Source organism: Tursiops truncatus, chromosome 4 (genome assembly GCF_011762595.2).
Source record: "Tursiops truncatus isolate mTurTru1 chromosome 4, mTurTru1.mat.Y, whole genome shotgun sequence".
Taxonomy (NCBI): Eukaryota; Metazoa; Chordata; class Mammalia; order Artiodactyla; family Delphinidae; genus Tursiops; species Tursiops truncatus.
In genome coordinates, this window is record NC_047037.1 from 95,189,057 (window position 1) to 95,209,867 (window position 20,811).

General features: G+C 39.0%; 1 protein-coding gene across 2 annotated transcripts in view; it reads left to right on the forward strand.

Annotated features, from left to right (window-relative positions):
- The window catches only part of ZBTB11 (zinc finger and BTB domain containing 11), a 41,469-nt gene extending 21,998 nt beyond the window's left edge, over positions 1–19,471 (forward strand). For both annotated transcript variants that reach the window (XM_019922982.3, XM_019922983.3), the window contains exons 4-11: positions 6,529–7,370; positions 7,572–7,751; positions 10,902–11,147; positions 12,744–12,888; positions 13,579–13,696; positions 16,273–16,431; positions 16,541–16,716; positions 17,304–19,471. In XM_019922982.3, coding sequence (XP_019778541.2) covers positions 6,529–7,370; positions 7,572–7,751; positions 10,902–11,147; positions 12,744–12,888; positions 13,579–13,696; positions 16,273–16,431; positions 16,541–16,716; positions 17,304–17,821 — 2,384 coding nt within the window. In that variant the 3' untranslated portion in view covers positions 17,822–19,471. The remainder of the gene's footprint in view (positions 1–6,528; positions 7,371–7,571; positions 7,752–10,901; positions 11,148–12,743; positions 12,889–13,578; positions 13,697–16,272; positions 16,432–16,540; positions 16,717–17,303) is intronic.
- The last annotated feature ends 1,340 nt before the right edge of the window (positions 19,472–20,811 follow it).

Below are 20,811 nucleotides of genomic sequence, written 5' to 3' on the forward strand. Positions count from 1 at the left end.
CCTAATAGTCTTTATTTTAAAGTCTACTTTGTCTGATGTGAGAATTGCTACTCCAGCTTTCTTTTGGTTTCCATTTGCATGGAATATCTTTTTGCATCTCCTCAGTTTCAGTCTGTATGTGTCCCTAGGTCTGAAGTGGGTCTCTTGTAGACAGCATATATATGGGTCGTGTTTTTGTATCCATTCAGCCAGTCTGTGTCTTTTGGTGGGAGCATTTAATCCATTTACATTTAAGGTAATTATTGATAAGTATTGTTCCTATTCCCATTTTCTTCATTGTTTTGGGTTTGTTATTATAGGTCTTTTCCTTCTCTTCTGTTTCTTGCCTAGAGAAGATCCTTTAGCATTTGTTGTAAAGTTGGTTTGGTGGTGGTGAACTCTCTCAGCTTTTGCTTGTCTGTAAAGGTTTTAATTTCTCCATCAAATCTGAATGAGATCCTTGCTGGGTACAGTAATCTTGGTTGTAGGTTTTTCTCCTTCATCACTTTAAATTTGTCCTGCCAGTCCCTTCTGGCTTGCAGAGTTTCTGCTGAAAGATCATTAACCTTATGGGGCTTCCCTTGTGTGTTACCTATTGTTTTTCCCTTGCTGCTTTTAATATGTTTTCTTTGTATTTAATTTTTGACAGTTTGATTAATATGTGTCTTGGCATGTTTCTCCTTGGATTTATCCTGTATGGGACTCTCTGTGCTTCCTGGACTTGATTAACTATTTCCTTTCCCATATTAGGGAAGTTTTCAATTATAATCTCACATGTTTTCTCAGTCCCTTTGTTTTTCTCTTCTTCTTCTGGAACCCCTATAATTTGAATGTTGGTGCGTTTAATGTTGTCCCAGAGGTCTCGGAGACTGTCCTCAGTTCTTTTCATTCTCTTTTCTTTATTCTGCTCTGCAGTAGTTATTTCCACTATTTTATCTTCCAGGTCACTTATCCATTCTTCTGCCTCAGTTGTTCTCCTATTGATCCCTTCTAGAGTATTTTTGTTTTTTTGTTTGTTTTTGAGGTATGCGGGCCTCTCACTGTTGTGGCCTCTCCTTTGCAGAGCACAGGCTCCGGAAGCGCAGGGTCAGCAGCCATGGCTCACGGACCCAGCCGCTCTGCAGCATGTGGGATCTTCCCGGACTGGGGCACGAACTTGTGTCCCCCGCATCGGCAGGTGGACTCTCAACCACTGTGCCACCAGGGAAGCCCCCTTCTAGAGTATTTTTAATTTCATTTATTGTGTTGTTCATCGTTGCTTGTTTCATCTTTAGTTCTTCTAGGTTCTTGTTAAATGTTTCTTGTATTTTCTCTATTATATTTCCAAGATTTTGGATCATCTTTACTATCATTATTCTGAATTCTTTTTCAGGTAGACTGCCTATTTCGTCTTCATTTGTTAGGTCTGGTGGGTTTTTATCTTGCTCCTTCATCTGCTGTTTGTTTTTCTGTCTTCTCATTTTGCTTATCTTACTGTGTTTGGGGTCTCCTTTTTGCAGGCTGCAGGTTCATAGTTCCCGTTGTTTTTGGTGTCTGTCCCCAGTGGCTAAAGTTGGTTCAGTGGGTTGTGTAGGCTTCCTGGTGGAGGGGACTAGTGCCTGTGTTCTGCTGCATGAAGCTGGATCTTGTCTTTCTGGTGGGCAGGTCCACGTTTTGTGGTGTGTTTTGGGGTGTCTGTGGACTTACTATGATTTTAGGCAGCCTCTCTGCTAATGGGTGGGGTTGTGTTCCTGTTTTGCTAGTTGTTTGGCATAGGTTGTCCAGCACTGTAGCTTGCTGGTCATTGAGTGAAGCTGGGTGCTGGTGTTGAGATGGAGATCTCTGGGAGATTTTCACCGTTTGATATTATGTGGAGCTGGGAGTTCCCTTGTGGACCAGTGTCCTGAAGTTGGCTCTCCCACCTCAGAGGCACAGCACTGACTCCTGGCTTCAGCACCAAGAGCCTTTCATCCACATGGCTCAGAATAAAAGGGAGAAAAAGTAGAAAGAAAGAAAGAGAGAAAGAGAGGAAGGAAGGAAGGATAAAAGAAAATAAAGTAAGGTAAAATAAAGTTATTAAAATAAAAAAATATTTAAAAAAAAATTTTTAAGTAGAAAAACAAACAAAAAACTGGTCGGATAGAACCCTAGGACAAATGGTGAAAGAAAGCTACACAGACAAAATCTCACACAGAAGCATACACATACACACTCACAAGAAGAGGAAAAGGGGAAAAAATAATAAATCTTGCTCTCAAAGTCCACCTCCTCAATTTGGGATGATTCGTTGTCTATTCAGGTATTGCACAGATGCAGGGTACATCAAGTTGATTGTGGAGCTTTAATCTGCTGCTCCTGAGGCTGTTGGGAGAGATTTCCCTTTCTCTTCTTTGTTCTCACAGCTCCCAGGGGCTCAGCTTTGGATTTGGCCCCGCCTTTGCATGTAGGTCGCTGGAGGGTGACTGCTCTTCGCTCACACAGGACGGGGTTAAAGGAGCCGCTGATTTGGGGGCTCTGGCTCACTCAGGCCAGTGGGAGGGAGGGGTACGGAGTGCGGGGCGAGCCTGCAGCGGCAGAGGCCAGCGTGACGTTGCACCAGCCTGAGGCTCGCTGTGCGTTCTCCTGGGGAAGTTGTCCCTGGATCCCGGGAACCTGGCAGTGGCGGGCTGCACAGGCTCCCGGGAGGGGAGGTGTGAATAGTGACCTGTGCTCGCACACAGGCTTCTTGGTGGCGGCAGCAGCAGCCTTAGCGTCTCATGCCCATCTCTGTGGTCCGCGCTTTTAGCCGCGGCTCGCGCCCGTCTGTGGAGCTCCTTTAAGCGGCGCTCTTAATCCCTTCTCCTTGCGCACCAGGAAACAAAGAGGGAAGAAAAAGTCTCTTGCCTCTTCGGCAGGTCCAGACTTTTTCCGGGACTCCCTCCCGGCTAGCCGTGGTGCACTAACCCCTTCAGGCAGTGTTCAAGCTGCCAGTCCTCTCCCTGCGCTCTGCTCCAACTGAAGCCAGATCCTCAGCTCCCAGGTGAGCTGACAAGCCTCTCGGGCTGGTGAGTGCTGGTCGGGCTGGTGAGTGCTGGTTGGCAACGATCCTCTGTGCGGAAATCTCTCTGCTTTGCCTACTGCACCCCTGTGGCTGCGCTCTCCTCAGCAGCTCCAAAGCTCCCCCCGCTCCGCCCCCCACAGTCTCCGCCAGTGAAGGGACTTCTAGTGTGTGGAAACCTTTCCTCCTTCACAGCTCCCTCCCACTGGTGCAAGTCCCGTCCCTATTCTTTTGTCTCTGTTTATTCTTTTTTCTTTTGCCCTACCCAGGTACGTGGGGAGTTTTGTGCCTTTTGGGAGGTCTGAGGTCTTCTGCCAGCGTTCAGTAGGTGTTTTTTAGGAGTTCCACGTGTAGATGTATTTCTGATGTATCTGTGGATAGGAAGGTGATCTCTGCGTCTTACTCTTCTGCCATGTTTCCCCTCCGAGCACCCATTTGTAAACTTTTAATGATGGCCATTTTGACCAGTGTGAGGTGGTACCTCATTGTAGTTTTAATTTTCACTTCTCTAATAATTTAGCAATGATTAGCATCCTTTTTTTTTGTTTGTTTAATATTTATTTATTTGGCTGTGCCAAGTCTTAGTTGCAACATGCAGGATTTTTAGTTGTGCCATGCAAACTGTTAGTTGCAGCATGTGGAATCTAGTTGCCCAACCAGGAGTCAAACCCAGGCCCTCTGCATTGGGAGTGTGGAGTTCCAGCTCTTGGACCACCAGGGAAGTCCCTTGAGCATTTTTTCATAAACTTATTGGCCATCTTTGTGTTTTCTTTGCAGAAATGTCTCTTTAGTTCTTCTGCCCATTTTTTGATTGGGTTGTTTGTTTTTGTTGAATTGTATGAGCTGTTTGTATATTTTGGAGATTAAGCACTTGTCAGTCACATCTCTTGCAAATATTTTCTCCCATTCCATAGATTGTCTTTTCATTTTGTTTATGGTTTGCTTTGCTATGCAAAAGCTTGTAAGTTTAAGTCCCATTTGTTTATTTTTGCTTTTATGTCTATTGCCTTGGGCGACTGACCTAGGAAAACATTGGTACAATTTATGTCAGAGTATGTTTGGCCTATGTTCTTTTCTAGGAATTTTAGGGTGTCATGTCTTTTTTTTTTTTAATAAATTTATTTATTTTTGGCTGCATTGAGTCTTCGTTGCTACGTATGGGCTTTCTCGAGTTGTGGCGAGTTGGGGCTACCCTTCGTTGCGGTGCACGGGCTTCTCATTGCAGTGGCTTCTCTTGTTGTGGAGCACAGGCTCTAGGCACGCAGGCTTCAGTAGTTGTGGCATGCAGGCTCAAATAGTTGTGGCTCACAGGTTCTCGGGTGTAGGCTCAGTAGTTGTGGCGCATGGGCTTAGTTGCTCCGCAGCGTGTGGGATCTTCCCGGACCAGGGATCAAACCTGTGTTCCCTGCATTGGCAGGCGGATTCTTAACCACTGTGCCACCAGGAAAGTCCCGCCCCTTTTATTTTGATTAAAATGTTTTCCAGAGTGTGTGTATATGTACATAAAAAGGCTAGGAGTAAAAACAAAATATCAAAATTATCTTGTGGCAATAGGATTATGAGTGGGTTTTTTTTTTTTTTTCCCGGTACGCGGGCCTCTCACTGCTATGTGGCCCCTCCCGTTGCAGAGCACAGGCTCCGGACGCGCAGGCTCAGCGGCCATGGCTTCCGGGCCCAGCCGCTCTGCGGCATGTGGGATCCTCCCGGACCGGGGCACGAACCCGTGTCCCCTGCATCAGCAGGTGTACTCTCAACCACTGCGCCACCAGGGAAGCCCCTATGAGTGGTTTTTTTATCTTATTTTCTTTTGTGTTTTATAGCATTTTACAGTAAACATTTGACTTGTATCTTTGGGAAAAAATGGTTTTTGATATTTAAAGTTACTTGGAGCAGAGTTATTTCTTTCATGGAAAATTTTTCTTATGACTTCAACTTAGAAATTAAAAAGGTACTAGGTAAAAGACCAAAATACATTATTTTGTTGGTATCTGTTGCTTTTTTTTTAAGAAATATTCTTTCTTACCTCAACCTTATTTAACCCGGTTTCATAATTTGTAGCAGTATTAATATGACTTCAGCCTGCTTGATTATCAGCTTTCCTAGGAATGGCTGAATTAGCTATGATGGTCATGTTGATGTGTAGTCTCCCCAGCTTTCAACCTGAATCCTAATAGATCTCACAGTTTAAGGTTTCCCTGTATGCTTGTTACTTGTTTATCCACTATTTGCCTATATAAAAGGACCACATTTTATGTATCTTGAGTCAAAACTGAAAAACACAGCAAACATGAGTTTTTTGGTTTTGGGGGTTTTCTGGCCATGCTGCATGTCTTGCGGGATCTTAGTTCCCTCACTGGGGATTGAACCCGTTCCCCCTGCAGCAGAAGCGCAGAGTCCTAACCACCGAGCCAGCAGGGAATTCCCAAACATGAGTTTTTAAAAGGTTGCTTTGGCTCCCTGTATTTTAATAAAATATCTCTTAAGATAAATTATTATATGAGAAAAGCAAGGCACAGAAAAGTATGTGTAGTATAACACCTACTATAAGAAGGAGGCATAAGAGTATTTGTTTGACTGTATAAAGACTCTAAAAATCTGTACAAATTCTTAATCATTCTGGTCATGGAGATGGAGTTGGACTTTTCACTGTGTAATCTTCTGATATTTGAATCATGTGAATTTTAAAAATGGGTTTCGAAAGTGAAGTACTGAGAACTTAGAAATAAACTGATCTTATTTTCTCACATAAAATGAGAACCTAATACCTCATGTGTATAGTAATTGTCTTATTATTTAGAACAAAGATAAGCAAACTATAACCCAAAGGCCGCCAGTCCTCCTTTCCCTCCCTTTTTCTGAATAAAGTTGTATTGTACCATAGCCATGCCCATTTGTATACATATTATAATATATGGCTTCTCTTTCCAGCTACAATGGCAGAATTAAGTAGTTGCAACAGACACTTTATGGCCTGCAATCTTTATTATCTAATTCTATACAGAAAAATTTTGCTGACCCTCTGCTGTAGACCTTGTTTTAAAGTTTTTAATAGTAGAACCCTCTGTTTACAGTCAAATTTTTATATGGACTTCTATTATTAAAATATACAGCTATACTTATTGCAGTGAGGTTAGGGGACAGGTTGGTTGAACCCTGCCTACTCACCTGCCTCCCTCTCTTTTTTTACCCTCCATTCTCCAGCAGATGATTCTTGAGGGGAATTTGAGGAACCCCCGGGGTTCTAAGGAGTACATTTTGAAAATGACTGCCTTACAACAACTCTTTGAGGCAGTAAGTGTGATATTATTTTCTATTTTAGGTATTGAGAGACTCGGCTCATAGAAGTTAGTTAGTCAAGGCTTAATAAGCAACCAGAACTCAAAACAAATCCAGGATATTTAATTGCAGAATAAATGGTCATATTTGCCTTTATATTCTATTTTATATTGTCATAATTATACAGTAATTGTTTCTACAAGGTGTTTTAGTGGTGATTTGACTTTTTTGTCTTTCATCTTTCTTGTTTCGCATAGGCTTTTGTAAGGCAAGCTTCCTTCCTTTACTGGAATTTGCCTATACTTCTGTGCTAAGTTTTGACTTCTGTAGCATGGCTGATGTAGCCATCTTGGCTCGTCATCTTTTCATGTCAGAAGTTTTAGAAATCTGTGAAAGTGTACATAAACTAATGGAAGAGAAGCAGCTAACAGTATATAAGAAGGGTGAGGTACAAACAGTTACATCTACACAGGACTTACCAGAACAAAATGGAGGTACAGCACCTCCTGTGGCTAACAACGAGGGAACCACAACAACTTTATCCACTGAACTTGGGGATTGTGAAATTGTACTGCTGGTGAATGGAGAATTGCCAGAGCAGAATGGAGAGCTAGGACAACAGCCTGAGCCCCAGGTTTCTTCACAGACCGAAGCTGCTCTGTCACCTGTAGGCTGTGTAACTGATTCCCATCCTGAAATGGAGTCTGTTGATTTAGGAACAAAAAACAGCCAGACAGAACTAGAAACTTTAAACAGCAGAGAAGATGGCACAGTCTCTAATACTCATCCTAAGCTTTCAAAAGAGAATGTAATCAGTAGCTCTCCAGAAAACAGTAATATGGGAAATGATACAGCAACAGAGGATATCTGTGCTGAAGATATCTCAGAGCATAGGCAGAAGCTTGGCCAGTTTTTAAAAGATCAGGAAAATCTAGTTGAACCGACAGCACAGACAGACCATAGTCCCGATGATGATGATACTTACAGAAGCAGGCTTCGGCAGCGTTCTGTTAACGAAGGAGGATATATCCGACTACACAAAGGAATGGAGAAGAAGCTGCAGAAACGGAAAGCCATTTCCAAGTCAGCAGTTCAACAGGTATGATGAAAAAAGAGTTTACCTTTGTAGTTTTAGCTTTAAGTTGAAAACATTCTGCAGTTAAACTTACGGTGATAATTATCTTGGGGGGAAGGGGAGTGGATGCAGGAAAGCAATTTAATGTTTTAAATACCAATATTAAGATAATGTGAATTTGAGATAGTTAATTTATTTAGATTGTGTTTTCTGTTCTTTAATTAGGTGGCTCAGAAATTAGTTCAAAGAGGAAAAAAGATGAAACAACCAAAAAGGGATGCTAAAGAGAATACCGAAGAAGAAGCATCCCATAAATGTGGGGAATGTGGAATGGTTTTTCAGAGACGATATGCTCTTATAAAGCACATACTGAAACATGAAAGAGCTAGAGATTACAAGTGTCCAGTAAGTATCTGGAAAGCTAATAGTATAGATGGCTATAACTTCATTATAAATAGAATCCAATTTACTGCTTCATTATTATCCTGCCATTTGTGTTCTCTCTTCTCTCTGTCTCCCTTACATTGCCGTAAGAGTTATCTTCTGATTTGTACATGTCATGTTCTTGCCAAAAAATATTTACCTCTGCTTCTTCTTGATACCCTAGTAAGACAACAGTAAAACGATCTTTTTAAAAAGCTCATAGAAAGGCAAAAAGAACAGGAGACCTTAGCAACTAAATTCTGGATTCTGATAAATAGATGGAGTGTTTTTTGTTTGTTTGTTGGCTGCCCCATGCGGCATGCGGTATCTTAGTTCCCCAACCAGGGATAGAACCTGTACCCCCCTGCAGTGGAAGCACAGGGTCTTAGCCACTGGACTGCCAGGGAAGTCCCTAGATGGAGTCATTGATTCAGCAGATTTGAAAGGGCTCATTCCCAGGCTTTCAGTGTGGAAAGCTAAGAATCAATCTAAATTGTATTGCAGAACTACCAAAAGGCTCAGAAATTAATGGTACTAGCTACCTTGAAAGTAGAGATGAGTCTGGTTGTTAGAAAGTCTGTTTTGGTTTTTTTTTCTGGCTGCGTTGGGTCTACATTGCTATACATGGGCTTTCTCTGGTTGCGGCTAGCGGGAGCTACTCTTCATTGTGGTGCACTGGCTTCTCACTGCGGTGGCTTCTCTTGTTGCAGAGCATGGGCTCTAGGTGCGCAGACTTCAGTAGTTGTGGCGCACGGGCTTCAGTAGTTGTGGCATGCAGGCTCTAGAGCACAGGCTTAGTAGTTGTGGCACACAGACTTAGTTGCTCCACAGCATGTGGGATCTTCCTGGACCAGGGCTCAAACACGAGTCCCCTGCATTGGCAGGCGGACTCTTAACCACTTTGCCACCAGGGAAGTCCCTAGAAAGTCTTTCTAAGAAGTAAGTAAATCACTACCACCATGCCTTCAGCCAAAGATCCATCTTCTACTCTCTGAAAAAGATAAAACCCACCACTGCTCTAGGGAACACTGTGAATAATGAGGGTGAATGTACTATATACCAAACAAGGGAAGGTAAAAGCATATATACTGAATATTGAATCCTTTCAAGCTCTCTTTCCCTACTCAAGTTCTAGAATATTAACAACCAAACCCTTAATCTTAAAATAGAAGGATTTCTTAAAGGTGAGAAATCCGAAGTCTGATAACAAAAGATCTAAAGATACTGCTCATTAAAGCCTGTGGTTAATAGTTTACTCCTCTGCTTACACACAAGTTCCAATCGGTTTTTAAATGTCTTATTTTGAAATGTGAATAGACATCAGGTATACAGACTCACAAATATTTGAAGCAAAAAAACAACTTTGAGGAATCCAATACTATGCAGTTAAAAGAAACCTCAAACACCCCCCCACACACAACCCAAACCACAAACTATGATTTATATTAGAGATAAATAAAACAATTACATCAGTAAAACAATAACCATGTACTGTGTTTTTAAAAGGACACATCAAGAGAACAGAAGAGTTTTTCTTAGGAATAAAATACATAATAACACATATAGAAAAGTTAGGAAATACAATTGACTAAATCACCCAGAAAATAAAGCAAAAGACAAGGTAAAAATGGGAGTGAAAGAAATTTTAGAGGATTGGTCTAGGTTGTCTTCTAATATCCAGATAATTCCAAACAGCATGGAGAGAAAGAAACCACTAATGCAATGAAAAAAAATTTGAGAACTTGAAAATAGAAGTTTCCTTGTTAAAAGGGTGCGTTGAATGTCCAGAATCATGGGTGAAAATAAATCTATACCAAGATATATTATGAAATTTCAGAATCAAGGTACAAAGAAAATCTTATAAATTACAAGAGAGAAAGGATAAGGGTCAGAATAGCTTCAGGCCTTTCAGCAGCAACAGTGCAAGTTAGAAGACAAAGGCACAATATCTTTAATATTATAAAAGGAAATGATTTCTAACTTGGAATCAGTATTCAAACTATATTTATGATGGTAGAATAAGAACAGTTTCAGACATGCAAGGTCTGCAAAGTTTTACCTCCCAAACTCCCTTTCTCAGGAAGCTGTCGGCAGAGGTATTCCTCTAAAATGAGCAAGACATGGGAAACGGGAAACATGGGGTCCAATCTGTAGAGTCCAAGCGTGGGAAACAACCGCCCCAGTCTGGAACACCAACGTAGTGCTTTGACAGCGATCTCCCACAAGGTGATGTTTTAAACCTTCTCCCAATAGACAGTTGAGAGAAAGGTTTGATGATGAATTAGCAGTAAATACAAAGATAAATAAAACAGAAAAGGAAACGAAAGGAAAGGAAAGAGACTCATACTGTCTGTATGGTCCAGCTGTAATAACATGTATGTCATCCAGATAATGTAAGCACTGAAATTGATCTCATCAAAATGATCATAAAGCTGTATTGAGAAAGTATGGTAATGGGAAGGATCATGTACATGTAGAGAGTGGAGAGGTAAAGGAGAGGGTCACTTCCTATTATTCATATTACTCAGAATTACAGAGATAATCATTAAGAAAGAGTCAAAAAAGTAGAGTAGTGAACCAAGAGGCCAGTTTTACCTATTAAAAAAAAGTTTTGTAGATCATGACTATAAATAACTCTGATTTTAAAATAAAGAACAGAAGCTTTCAGGAATACTCAACAAGTACAGGGTAAAACCCAAGGACTATCACAGTTTTATCTTCCTACTTTTTCCAGCCCCTATTTTTGCTCTTCCTAACAACTGTTAGTACTCATATAATAATAGTATTCTTGTCTTTGTCTGTGTCTTACCATTCCTTCAACACCCAGCCTCGGTGATGATGCCTTTCCTTATACTCTGATTATTCCCTCTTCCTAAGTATTGATCTTTCACCTATTTACATATAAATCCTGTTTTTGTGGTTAGATTATAAATCTTTGCAGAGAGGAGGCTGGGTCTGTCCCTTTCATTTCTATAGTGTGGTACCTAGCATATTGTCTTTTACATAGTATATATGTTTATTGAGTGATATAATTGTAACAAAGATATGGAATGTTGAAGTACAAGTTGAGTTTCACTTAACATTTGTGATGGAAATACATTCAGGCAGAATTTTGTTTACTTTTTCTTTTAGTTGTGTAAGAAACAGTTTCAGTACAGTGCCTCCTTGAGAGCACACCTTATTCGACATACCAGGAAAGATGCACCTACTTCATCCTCTTCCAGTTCTGCACCTAATGAGGCATCAGGATCATCATCTGAGAAGGGCAGAACCAAACGCGAATTTATATGTTCGATATGTGGAAGGACATTACCTAAATTATATTCTCTTCGAATACATATGTTAAAGCACACAGGGGTAAAACCACATGCATGCCAGGTAAAGCCATTATATTTATTTTGTTATTTAAAGAAGATTGGAACATAACCGGTGATAAGACTGGTTGATTCTGGCGTCACATCACTTTGGTAAAATGTCACAGGAAGTCCATAACTTTTTCAGTTTGTTGCCTAGGTCAAGGGTGATTCCCAGTTCTGTTCTTTAATTTGGCTGAAGTTGTAACTTGAAATTAATCTATTTAGGATGTTCGGGAAACTTGCTAGGATTCAGAGCGATACAGGGTGAGAATAGCCAATTCATCATCTCAGTCATCCCTTAACGTTCAGTAGGACCAACCTGGCTTGGGAAGGAACCTGTGAGTTAAACACGTCTTAGTAGAAATTCTGCCTAAGCTATGTGTCCTTCTCTAGAGCTGAAGACTAAATGCCAAAATGTGATTCCTGGGTAAAGAATCCTGTGATAAGCCAGCTTTGGGCTATTTGCAACGGTGAAAAATTTCTAGTAGCACCTATAGCCTTGCATATAAGGATGACCCACTATTTTTATTAATAAACAGTTTTGGAACCAGTGAAATTTTTAATGTTTTTCTCTCTCTCTTTCGTTTCTTTTTTTTTTTTTTTTTTTTTTTTTTTTTTCTTTTCTCTTTCGTTTCTTAAGCTTCGTATTATAAGAAAAAAGAATGTAAGAGAGTAGAATAAACCCTCATGTACTCTTCACCCAGCTTTAATAGTTATCAACACATGGTCAATTGTGGGATTTTTTTTAAATTTTTATTGAAATATAGTTGATTTACAATGTTGTGTTAGTTTCAGGTGTTCAGCAAAGTGATTCATTTATTTATTTATTCATTCATCCATTCATTCTTTTTTAGATTCTTTTCCATTATAGGTTATTACAAGATATCGAGTGTAGTTCCCTGTGCTATACAGTAGGTCCTTGTTGGTTATCTGTGGTCAGTTGTATTTTATATGTACTGTCTCTCACTCCCTTACTTCCCCCTCCCTTCAGTTATTTTGAAGCCAAGTCCTAAGCATCATTTTATTCATATATTTAAAAACTAAGTGTTAATTCGGCCTCTGGTCTTCTGGTGTAGCACTACTCAAAATGTGTGGTCCATAAAAGATAAGTGCAAAGATGGAGAGTAGCATGTAGAAACTGTCATGGTAATTTGATACTGTGACATTTTCATTGTGTTTAACAAAAATCTCTCCCTAATAGATTGGGGAAAGAAAAAAACTGGTTCTTCATCATAGAGAGTTTAAGAAGCACTGTTCTAGTTGGTATAGCAGGAGTTGAGTATATTGTTCTTGATTAAGCTCCCATGTCTCTTTTAATATAAGATATATTGTTTACCAGTCTCACAAAGGACAGTATGAGGTTTTTTTGCATACTGTTTTGAGTTCTTCTAGTGATCTCATGGGTGTAAGAAAAATAGCAATATTGGTTAACTACTGAATCAGAAGATGATCAGCCAGCTAAAATCCTTGGCCCTTGTATCAACTTTAACTTTGTCATTTTGTTTATAATTTAAGTTTTTAATTTAAAATAGCATAGTAGGTTCTGTGTCCTCATTCTTCAGAAACAGCCCTTATCTCTTTTCCTGTTTTACTGGTTTAAACACCTGTGCTCTCTTAGGTCTGTGGAAAGACTTTCATCTACAAGCACGGTCTAAAATTACACCAGAGTCTCCATCAATCACAGAAGCAGTTCCAGTGTGAACTATGCGTTAAGTCATTTGTTACCAAACGGAGTCTTCAGGAACATATGAGTATTCACACAGGTATGAGAAACTTATATTGACATAGTTACATGTTATATACTATTAATTTACTAGTATATTGATTATGCTGTAAGATGACTGTATGTGTGCAGTTTTTTATTAATGAGAGTAAAGGTTTTTTTTGTTTTTTTGTGTTTTTTTTTTAGAGTAAAGTTTAAAAGTTGTTCTTATAATCTAGTTTTAGAGCTATCTTATTTGTGTAAAAATTGTTTCAGTCAGTGCAGAAAAATGTGTACTGAGTATTAAATCCAGGCACCTAAGGAAATGGTCTTGCTTTTAAAAAGTTAAGCAGTAGATAGATGCAACTGTCAGCATGGTATGTGGCTTATAATTTTATTAGAACTTTTAGTCCACATATACTTATTTTCAGGTGTTTAAAGCAGTTATGTGGAAAATGGCTGATGAAGGGTAGATAATCTGCTCTAGAACTTGTATACAACTCTACACTGTTATAATCCAGATGATCATGCAAGCCTGTCACATTCTGTGGGTAGTAGTAGTAGCCTCTCTAGTACTCTGGTTGAGAGAAAATAGGGATTTTGACATAGTTTGTTATTCTTAGAAGGTGGATGCCACATGTTACAGCTTCCGTGCCCACTTGATAAAATAACTTCTGAAATACAACGTAAAGCATTCTGTTGGAAGAGCACCTGATTGCTGGATTTGTGACATGGTTTTTATTTTTTATAGGCGAGTCCAAGTACCTTTGCTCAGTTTGTGGAAAGTCTTTTCACAGGGGCTCTGGGCTCAGCAAGCACCTAAAGAAACACCAACCAAAGCCTGAAGTTCGAGGCTATCATTGTACTCAGTAAGTATTTAATATGTGAACCATTCAATTAATTTCCTTGTGTTCTTACTCAGTTTATTTGAAAGTTGTTTCAAAAGAAAATATTTGAGGTGACTATAGTTGATAACACTGTATAATATGATTGAATTTTGCTAAGAGAGTAGGAACTTGAATATTCATATGTAATTATACACACACGTATATATATGTGAGGTGATGGGTGTGTTAACAAGTGGGAGGATTCCTTTCACAGTGTATACATGTACTGAATCATCACAGTATACACTTTAAATATCTGACAATTTTATTTTTCAGTTACACCTCAGTAAAACTGAAAAAGCAGAATACTTGAAGATAATATTAAACTGTTATTTGTTTACTCTTGATTTTATCAGTTTGTTTTTGTCTAGATGTTCCTATTTATTTATGTAACAGTTTTATTTAGACACAAATTTCATACCATACAAATCACTCATTTTAAATGATTTAAAGAAGTTGTTCAAATGTGCAACCAGTTCTTTCCTACAGTAGGGACTGTAGGAAAGAAGGGTCCCTTGGTGCCAGCCAGAGATTCTTCCTAGGCAGTTCCTCGGAAGTACTTGGCCCTCTGCTCATTTCTCCCTTCTTCAGATTCCTTTTTCCCTCTTTTCATTTTCCAAAGCCTCTTGAAATCTTTTTTATAATTGAAGTAAAGTTCATAGAACATAACATTCATCATTTTAAAGTGTTCAGTTTAGTGGCTTTCAGTACATTCACGGTGTTGTGTGAGCATCACCACTAATTCCAGAATGCCTTCAATACTCAGGCCAGGCAGTTTACAATTCTGCCTTGGTCTTCTCTTTCTGTTTGTGCAGAGTCAGCCATTGGTGAGAGTATAGAGCCTTTTCGGGTCTTTTCTGAGCATGTGCCCAGCACTGGGCAGATATTTGGACTTCTAGATTCCTGGGAATATGTGAGAGTTTTTCAAAGCTCTCATTCCCCAAAACATCTCGGTCTCCAGCCTTTTCCTCACAGGCTTTTGGTTTGGATATTGTTTGCACCGAACTGCTGTTCCTTGCCCCAGCAGCTGTGGCTAATACATTTGCCTGTAAGTGTTTCCAGCCATCTGCTCCTCTGTACTCCCCACCCCTCCCCGAGTCCTCAGCCCTGGAAGAGTTAGGGTAAATACAAGCAGACCCTTTGAGGGGTAACCTCAAGAAGTCATCAGATAGCTTAGAACAACTACAGCTCTGTGAGAATAAGTTCCTCTGGTACTAGGGACCCATAGCAGGAGTGCAGTCTGTCTGCTGAGCTGAGGAGCCCGGGGATGGGGCCAGGGTGAGTTGAAATGCCACAGAGCTCTCTTACCAAGATTCAGCAATTGCTTTCTTGATTAAATATTTACCTGGTCACTGTAAACTTTTAATTAGTTTCCAGAGGTCCAATAAAGTTGATTCTGACAGTTTTTGCCCATTTGTTTACTGCTTTCATGTAGGGATGGGCTTTTGGAGTTACCTACTCTGCCCTATATGCTGATGTCACTCTATAATCAGTCTTATTTTAAAACAAAGATAGTTTATTATTCATACATTTTTAGTTGCAAGTATAAGAAAACCCAATTTAAACTGACTTGAGGGCTTCCCTGGCTTAGTGGTTGAGAACCCGCCTGCCAATGCGGGGGACATGGGTTCGAGCCCTGGTCCGGGAAGATCCCACATGCCGCAGAGCAACTAAGCCTGTGTGCCACAACTACTGAGCCCACGTGCCACAACTAATGAAGCCCGTGCGCCTAGAGCCCATGCTGCACAACAAAAAAAGCCACCACAATGAGAAGCCTGCGCACCACAAAAAAGTAGTAGTCCCACCTCAACAAAGAGAAAGCCCGCGCACAGCAACAAAGACCCACACAGGCAATAATAAAAACAAATAAATAAATTTATTCTTAAAAATTTAAAAATAAAATAAACTGACTTGAATGAAAGTCGAATCTAGGAGTCTGAATAGTTTAATGTAAACTGGTTTCAGATTCATTAGCACTTGATGTCTCTGAGACTCCGTATGGACAAGGCAGTGGCAATGATTTCAGCCTTACATCCTCTCAACTCCCAGATTGTCAAGCTGCTTTTCTCGTAGTTCCTATAAAAGCCCTGAGGTTCGCTACCATTGGATCTGGTTAAGGCATTTGGTTTTCTGTGAATCGATCACTATGGCTAAGAGAATGCTGTGCTCTGATTGACCTAGGCCTAAGTCAGTTGCTCCATCCTTATGGTCAAGAGTGAGGCCTACTTCCAATAGATGGACAGAGACTGGGAGAGGGTGAAAAGGGATGTCAAAAGGGGAGATCAGATGGGGTTGACGAGGAGACGGAAAATAATAACACCTATGATAACCCTTGGGAGCTGTGCAGGATTCTTTCTAAAATGTTTCTAGTACTCTGCAGCTAAAAGAACTTAAGACCCTGTAGCCTTGATGCAAGATTGGAATAGTAAGAATTGTTTTTGTTTTAAATTGGGATCATCTTGTGGAGTTCTAGAAACCCAAGAATATACTGAGTTCTTGGAAACTTCTTTTAAAAGAATAAGATGATCCAGTTGGGTGAATGAACTTTGTTATTGCAGATGTGAGAAAAGTTTCTTTGAAGCTAGAGATCTTCGCCAGCACATGAACAAACATCTTGGTGTGAAGCCATTCCAGTGCCAATTTTGTGATAAGTGCTATAGTTGGAAGAAAGATTGGTATTCCCATGTGAAGTCTCACTCTGTCACTGAGCCTTACAGGTGGGTAAATCTGAGAAGGATCTAAACTTAAGATATAAATGTACTTGGATTAATTATTATGGATTCTGGTGCTTTGGAAAAAATAATTTGGGGTTTTCCTTTATTTTAGGTGTAATATATGTGGCAAAGAATTTTATGAAAAGGCATTGTTCAGAAGGCATGTAAAGAAAGCTACCCATGGAAAAAAAGGAAGAGCAAAGCAAAACCTGGAACGGGTGTGTGAACAATGTGGAAGAAAATTCACTCAGCTGAGAGAGTATAGGAGACACATGAACAACCATGGAGGTAACTATACTTCATATAGTTATATATATATATATATATATATATATAAAACTTTCAGTAGAATAAAAGCCAGTCCAGTAGTGATTCTCCTTTTACCATTCCTCTTGCCTATTATCTCGCTTTCCTTAATAAGAGATTAATCCCATGTTGTGGAAGATTTATTCAAGTGATAGAGGTGATCCTGAACCTGACTACCTAATTGTTGTGTAGATAGATAGATTCCTGTTTTAGTGAGCTTAATACTCTATATCAATATTTTTATGCTGGAATGGACTACTTGAAGTTTCTGGTTTTTTATCCTAGGATTATAGGATTGCTGTGAAGGCTAAAAGAGACTATTCACAGAACCTCAGGATTGTCTCTCAGTAACTTCTATCAATAGGAACATCTTTAGAGAGATTATATCCAGAATCTGCTTTATTCTAAGAGAAACCATTTGGTTCTAAATAAAAGACCGCCATAGTCAAGATAGAAACGTTTATGGGCTATTGTACTTAAAAGAAAAGCATTATTTATCAGGCAGCTGTAATATATTTTGGTACTTGGACCTCACCACACATACACCTCTCTTGTTTCTTTTTTAATAGGAGTTAAGCCATTTGAGTGCTTAACATGTGGAGTAGCTTGGGCTGATGCCCGATCTCTAAAACGCCACGTCAGAACACATACAGGTGAACGGCCCTATGTCTGTCCGGTATGTAGTGAAGCCTACATAGATGCTCGAACACTCCGTAAACATATGACTAAATTCCACAGAGATTATGTGCCTTGCAAAATTATGCTGGAAAAAGATACCCTTCAGTTTCATAACCAAGGAACTCAAGTGGAGCATGCTGTTAGCATCTTAACAGCAGATATGCAGGAACAAGAAAACAGCGGTCCTCAAGAACTTGAAACTGTGGTAGTGACAGGAGAAACTATGGAAGCTCTCGAAGCTGTTGCAGCTACTGAAGAATGTCCGTCAGTATCTACACTTTCTGACCAAAGTATTATGCAAGTGGTTAACTATGTGTTAGCACAACAGCAAGGACAGAAGCTGTCTGAAGTTGCAGAAGCTATTCAAACTGTTGAAGTAGAGGTGGCCCATATTTCAGAAACAGAGTGAATGTAGTAATCGAGATGAACAGAAGGGACATCTCACATAAACTGAACTCACAGAACATTTGTTTACAGTACTATGTGGCTGTCTGCCTAGAGTTTGTACATCAAGGCTCTGGGCTGTTTTGGTGGTGTTTTAACATTTCTAAACGGTTTGTCTGGCTAATGGGTTCTGTAGAAAAGTCCATTTACTGTAAAGAAATTGAAAACAAATCTGTTTGATGGCAGTGGATTATCATGGTATACTTTTTATGAATTAATGTTTATAAAGAACTGTACTAAATAAATTAAAAACCGTACAGTTTCATTTGCATTTTGACATTATTATATACTTTGAGTTTAAAAGGCTGTACTAATTGGCTTTTCTTCTCTTTTATTCTCAAAATATAGAGGTTCTGTGATTTCATTTGCCTTGTTTATGGTTTAAAAATTCTAATATAAAACGTTTTAGTGCGATGCATAAGTATATTACATTTTTTTAAATGCTTCAGATCTGTGATTCTTGACTTACTATTTATTTTAACCCCTTATAAAGTCAGGGATTCTTTATTTTAAAGCACTTAATGAGTTACATGTTGTAATCAAGTTTGCACAGTGTACTTAATCTATATGGGGAACCCCTAAATGAATAGCTGATTTTTTTAAATGCCATTAAAATGCATGAAATGCCTATTAAAGCCTTACTCTACTATCCTTCAAGGCAAGTAAATTGACCATGAGCAAAGAACATTGTTATTAAACTGTTGATGGGAAATTTCTCCATGATTACATAAGATGATAAATGGGAAAAAAGTTAAAACTAGGTTTGGTATGTTTGCAGCTTTTGTATCATGTTTAATTGTTCAATTTTGTTGAAGAACTGCAGTTTAGAAGTAGGATAGCAATATAGACATCTACAGCGGTCCTGTGGATACCATGTAATTGTTAAGTAATTTCAGAATATTGAAAATTCTTCAGCCCTCATTACAGTATACTACTTAAAGAAATTGATTATGGCCCACCAAATTGTTAAAATTAAATTCTTTTTAAAAGTTGCCTGAAAGTTAAATTAATTTGTGTGTTTGATTTTTAAATTCCCACCTCTTTAAGCTATCCAGTTTTCTCGTTTTTCAAAATAGCCACGGGGAGATGCCACATTTCTCTCCTGGGAAACTACCACTCAAGCTGTAATTGTTAAAATTAAACTTCTAAGTATTAGAAGCTAATATAAGTTGTAAAATTAAGATACAAGCAGATCACATGTAAGTCATTCCTAAAGCACAAGAAAAGAATGTGCCTTGATGTACATATATTATTAAGATGCGTATTCCAGTTTACTTTAAAAATGGCTTAAAAGATGAAGAATAAATGTGATGCCATGCATGCATTGTACCTGTATATGTAATATTTGCATTTGCAAATTTCCCATTGTTTTGATAGCTGTGTGGCTGACTTTCAATTTTAAGTGGATTAACATACAGTCTGTAACTTTATAATGGCTGCTTGTTTATCATATCTTTCAGTTAGTGAAAATGTATTTCAACCTGACAAAAATTTGGAATTGTGTCTTTATGTTCCCTTGTCACCATTGTTATTAGATTTAGTTAATTGTATAAGACCCATTAATGTATGTCATAAATATGTAAATAAAAGATGTTGAATCTTGTTTAAGGCATAAGCTTTGGAGTTGAGCTTGTCACTATTTTCAGCTCATAAATCAGTTGCTGTTATTTGATATGTTATTGAGTTAATCCGTTTGTTTGTTTGTTTGTTTTGCGGTAAGTGGGCCTCTCACTGTTGTGGCCTCTCCCGTTGTGGAGCACAGGCTCCGGACACACAGGCTCAGCGGCCATGGCTCACGGGCCCAGCTGCTCTGCGGCATGTGGGATCTTCCCGGACTGGGGCATGAACCCGTGTCCCCTGCATCGGCAGACGGACTCTCAACCACTGCGCCACCAGGGAAGTCCGAGTTAATCCATTTTTAAAGGGGAGGAGAATTGAACACATTAAAAAATAACCATTGACAGAACACATAATACTATTAAGACTTATTACACTTAATCTTACCACAAAATTAAAAGTAGTACAATTAACCGCCATCTTTGGATCATTTAAATGTGTTTAGAGAATTACATAAATTACGTGTAGAAATAAGTGTTAAGGTTCCAAAAATTCAGTTTTATATTTCCATGGGGAAAATTATTTAGTTTATAATAATTCATTTTTAGAAGCACACGTTGATTTGTTGTTGTCAGATGACTTCCTTCCTGATTAAATCTGCTTGTTACTGCTGTTTTATTAAAAGCCATTGGCTGTTTACATAATTTCACAAGGTTACCTAAACTGATAAATTTAGAGTTAATCCAGACCTTCAGTGTCTTGTCTTTTTTAAAATAATAGCTTTGATATAAACTGCATGATGCTTCCCACTCATAATTGAATCAGGAAATTTAAACCTATAATCTTCATGGAGGTTCCTAAACAGGGGTTTTACATCTGTTTGGAAAATAAACAAAGTCTTTGTCTCCCCTGATCTTATAAATGTATAGTTATAGTTTGTAAAGGCTTAGAGCAAAGATGCAAAGATAACTTGTTTAATTATTTTAAATATACCAGTCTTATAGTCTATTATCTGAAGTTTTGAAGTTGAATACTGCTGTTTATTGGATTTCTCCAGAGTTTTATAAATGTTAGAGTATAAGCGCATCTCCAGTAGGGCCTTATCTTTGGAATCCTGTGCCACCTGCCTACGTTGAAAAAGGGTCCTCCCAGATCAGTTTTATGTTTGCTTTTGTTAGATTGTTCCAAGAGTATCAATGGCTAGGCACTATTTTCATATTAATTTCTCAAACTCTGGTTTCCTAGACCAGCAACTGTAAATTTGAACTTTAGACCAGTGTGAGAACAAGGTCATTGTTCTAAATCTTAAAGGGAGGCTGTTTGCCCACCTCGTGCCCAGTCTGGGACAGACAAATATCTTTGCCTGGGTTGGTGAATGGAGTTTTTTTCTGGCTTGTT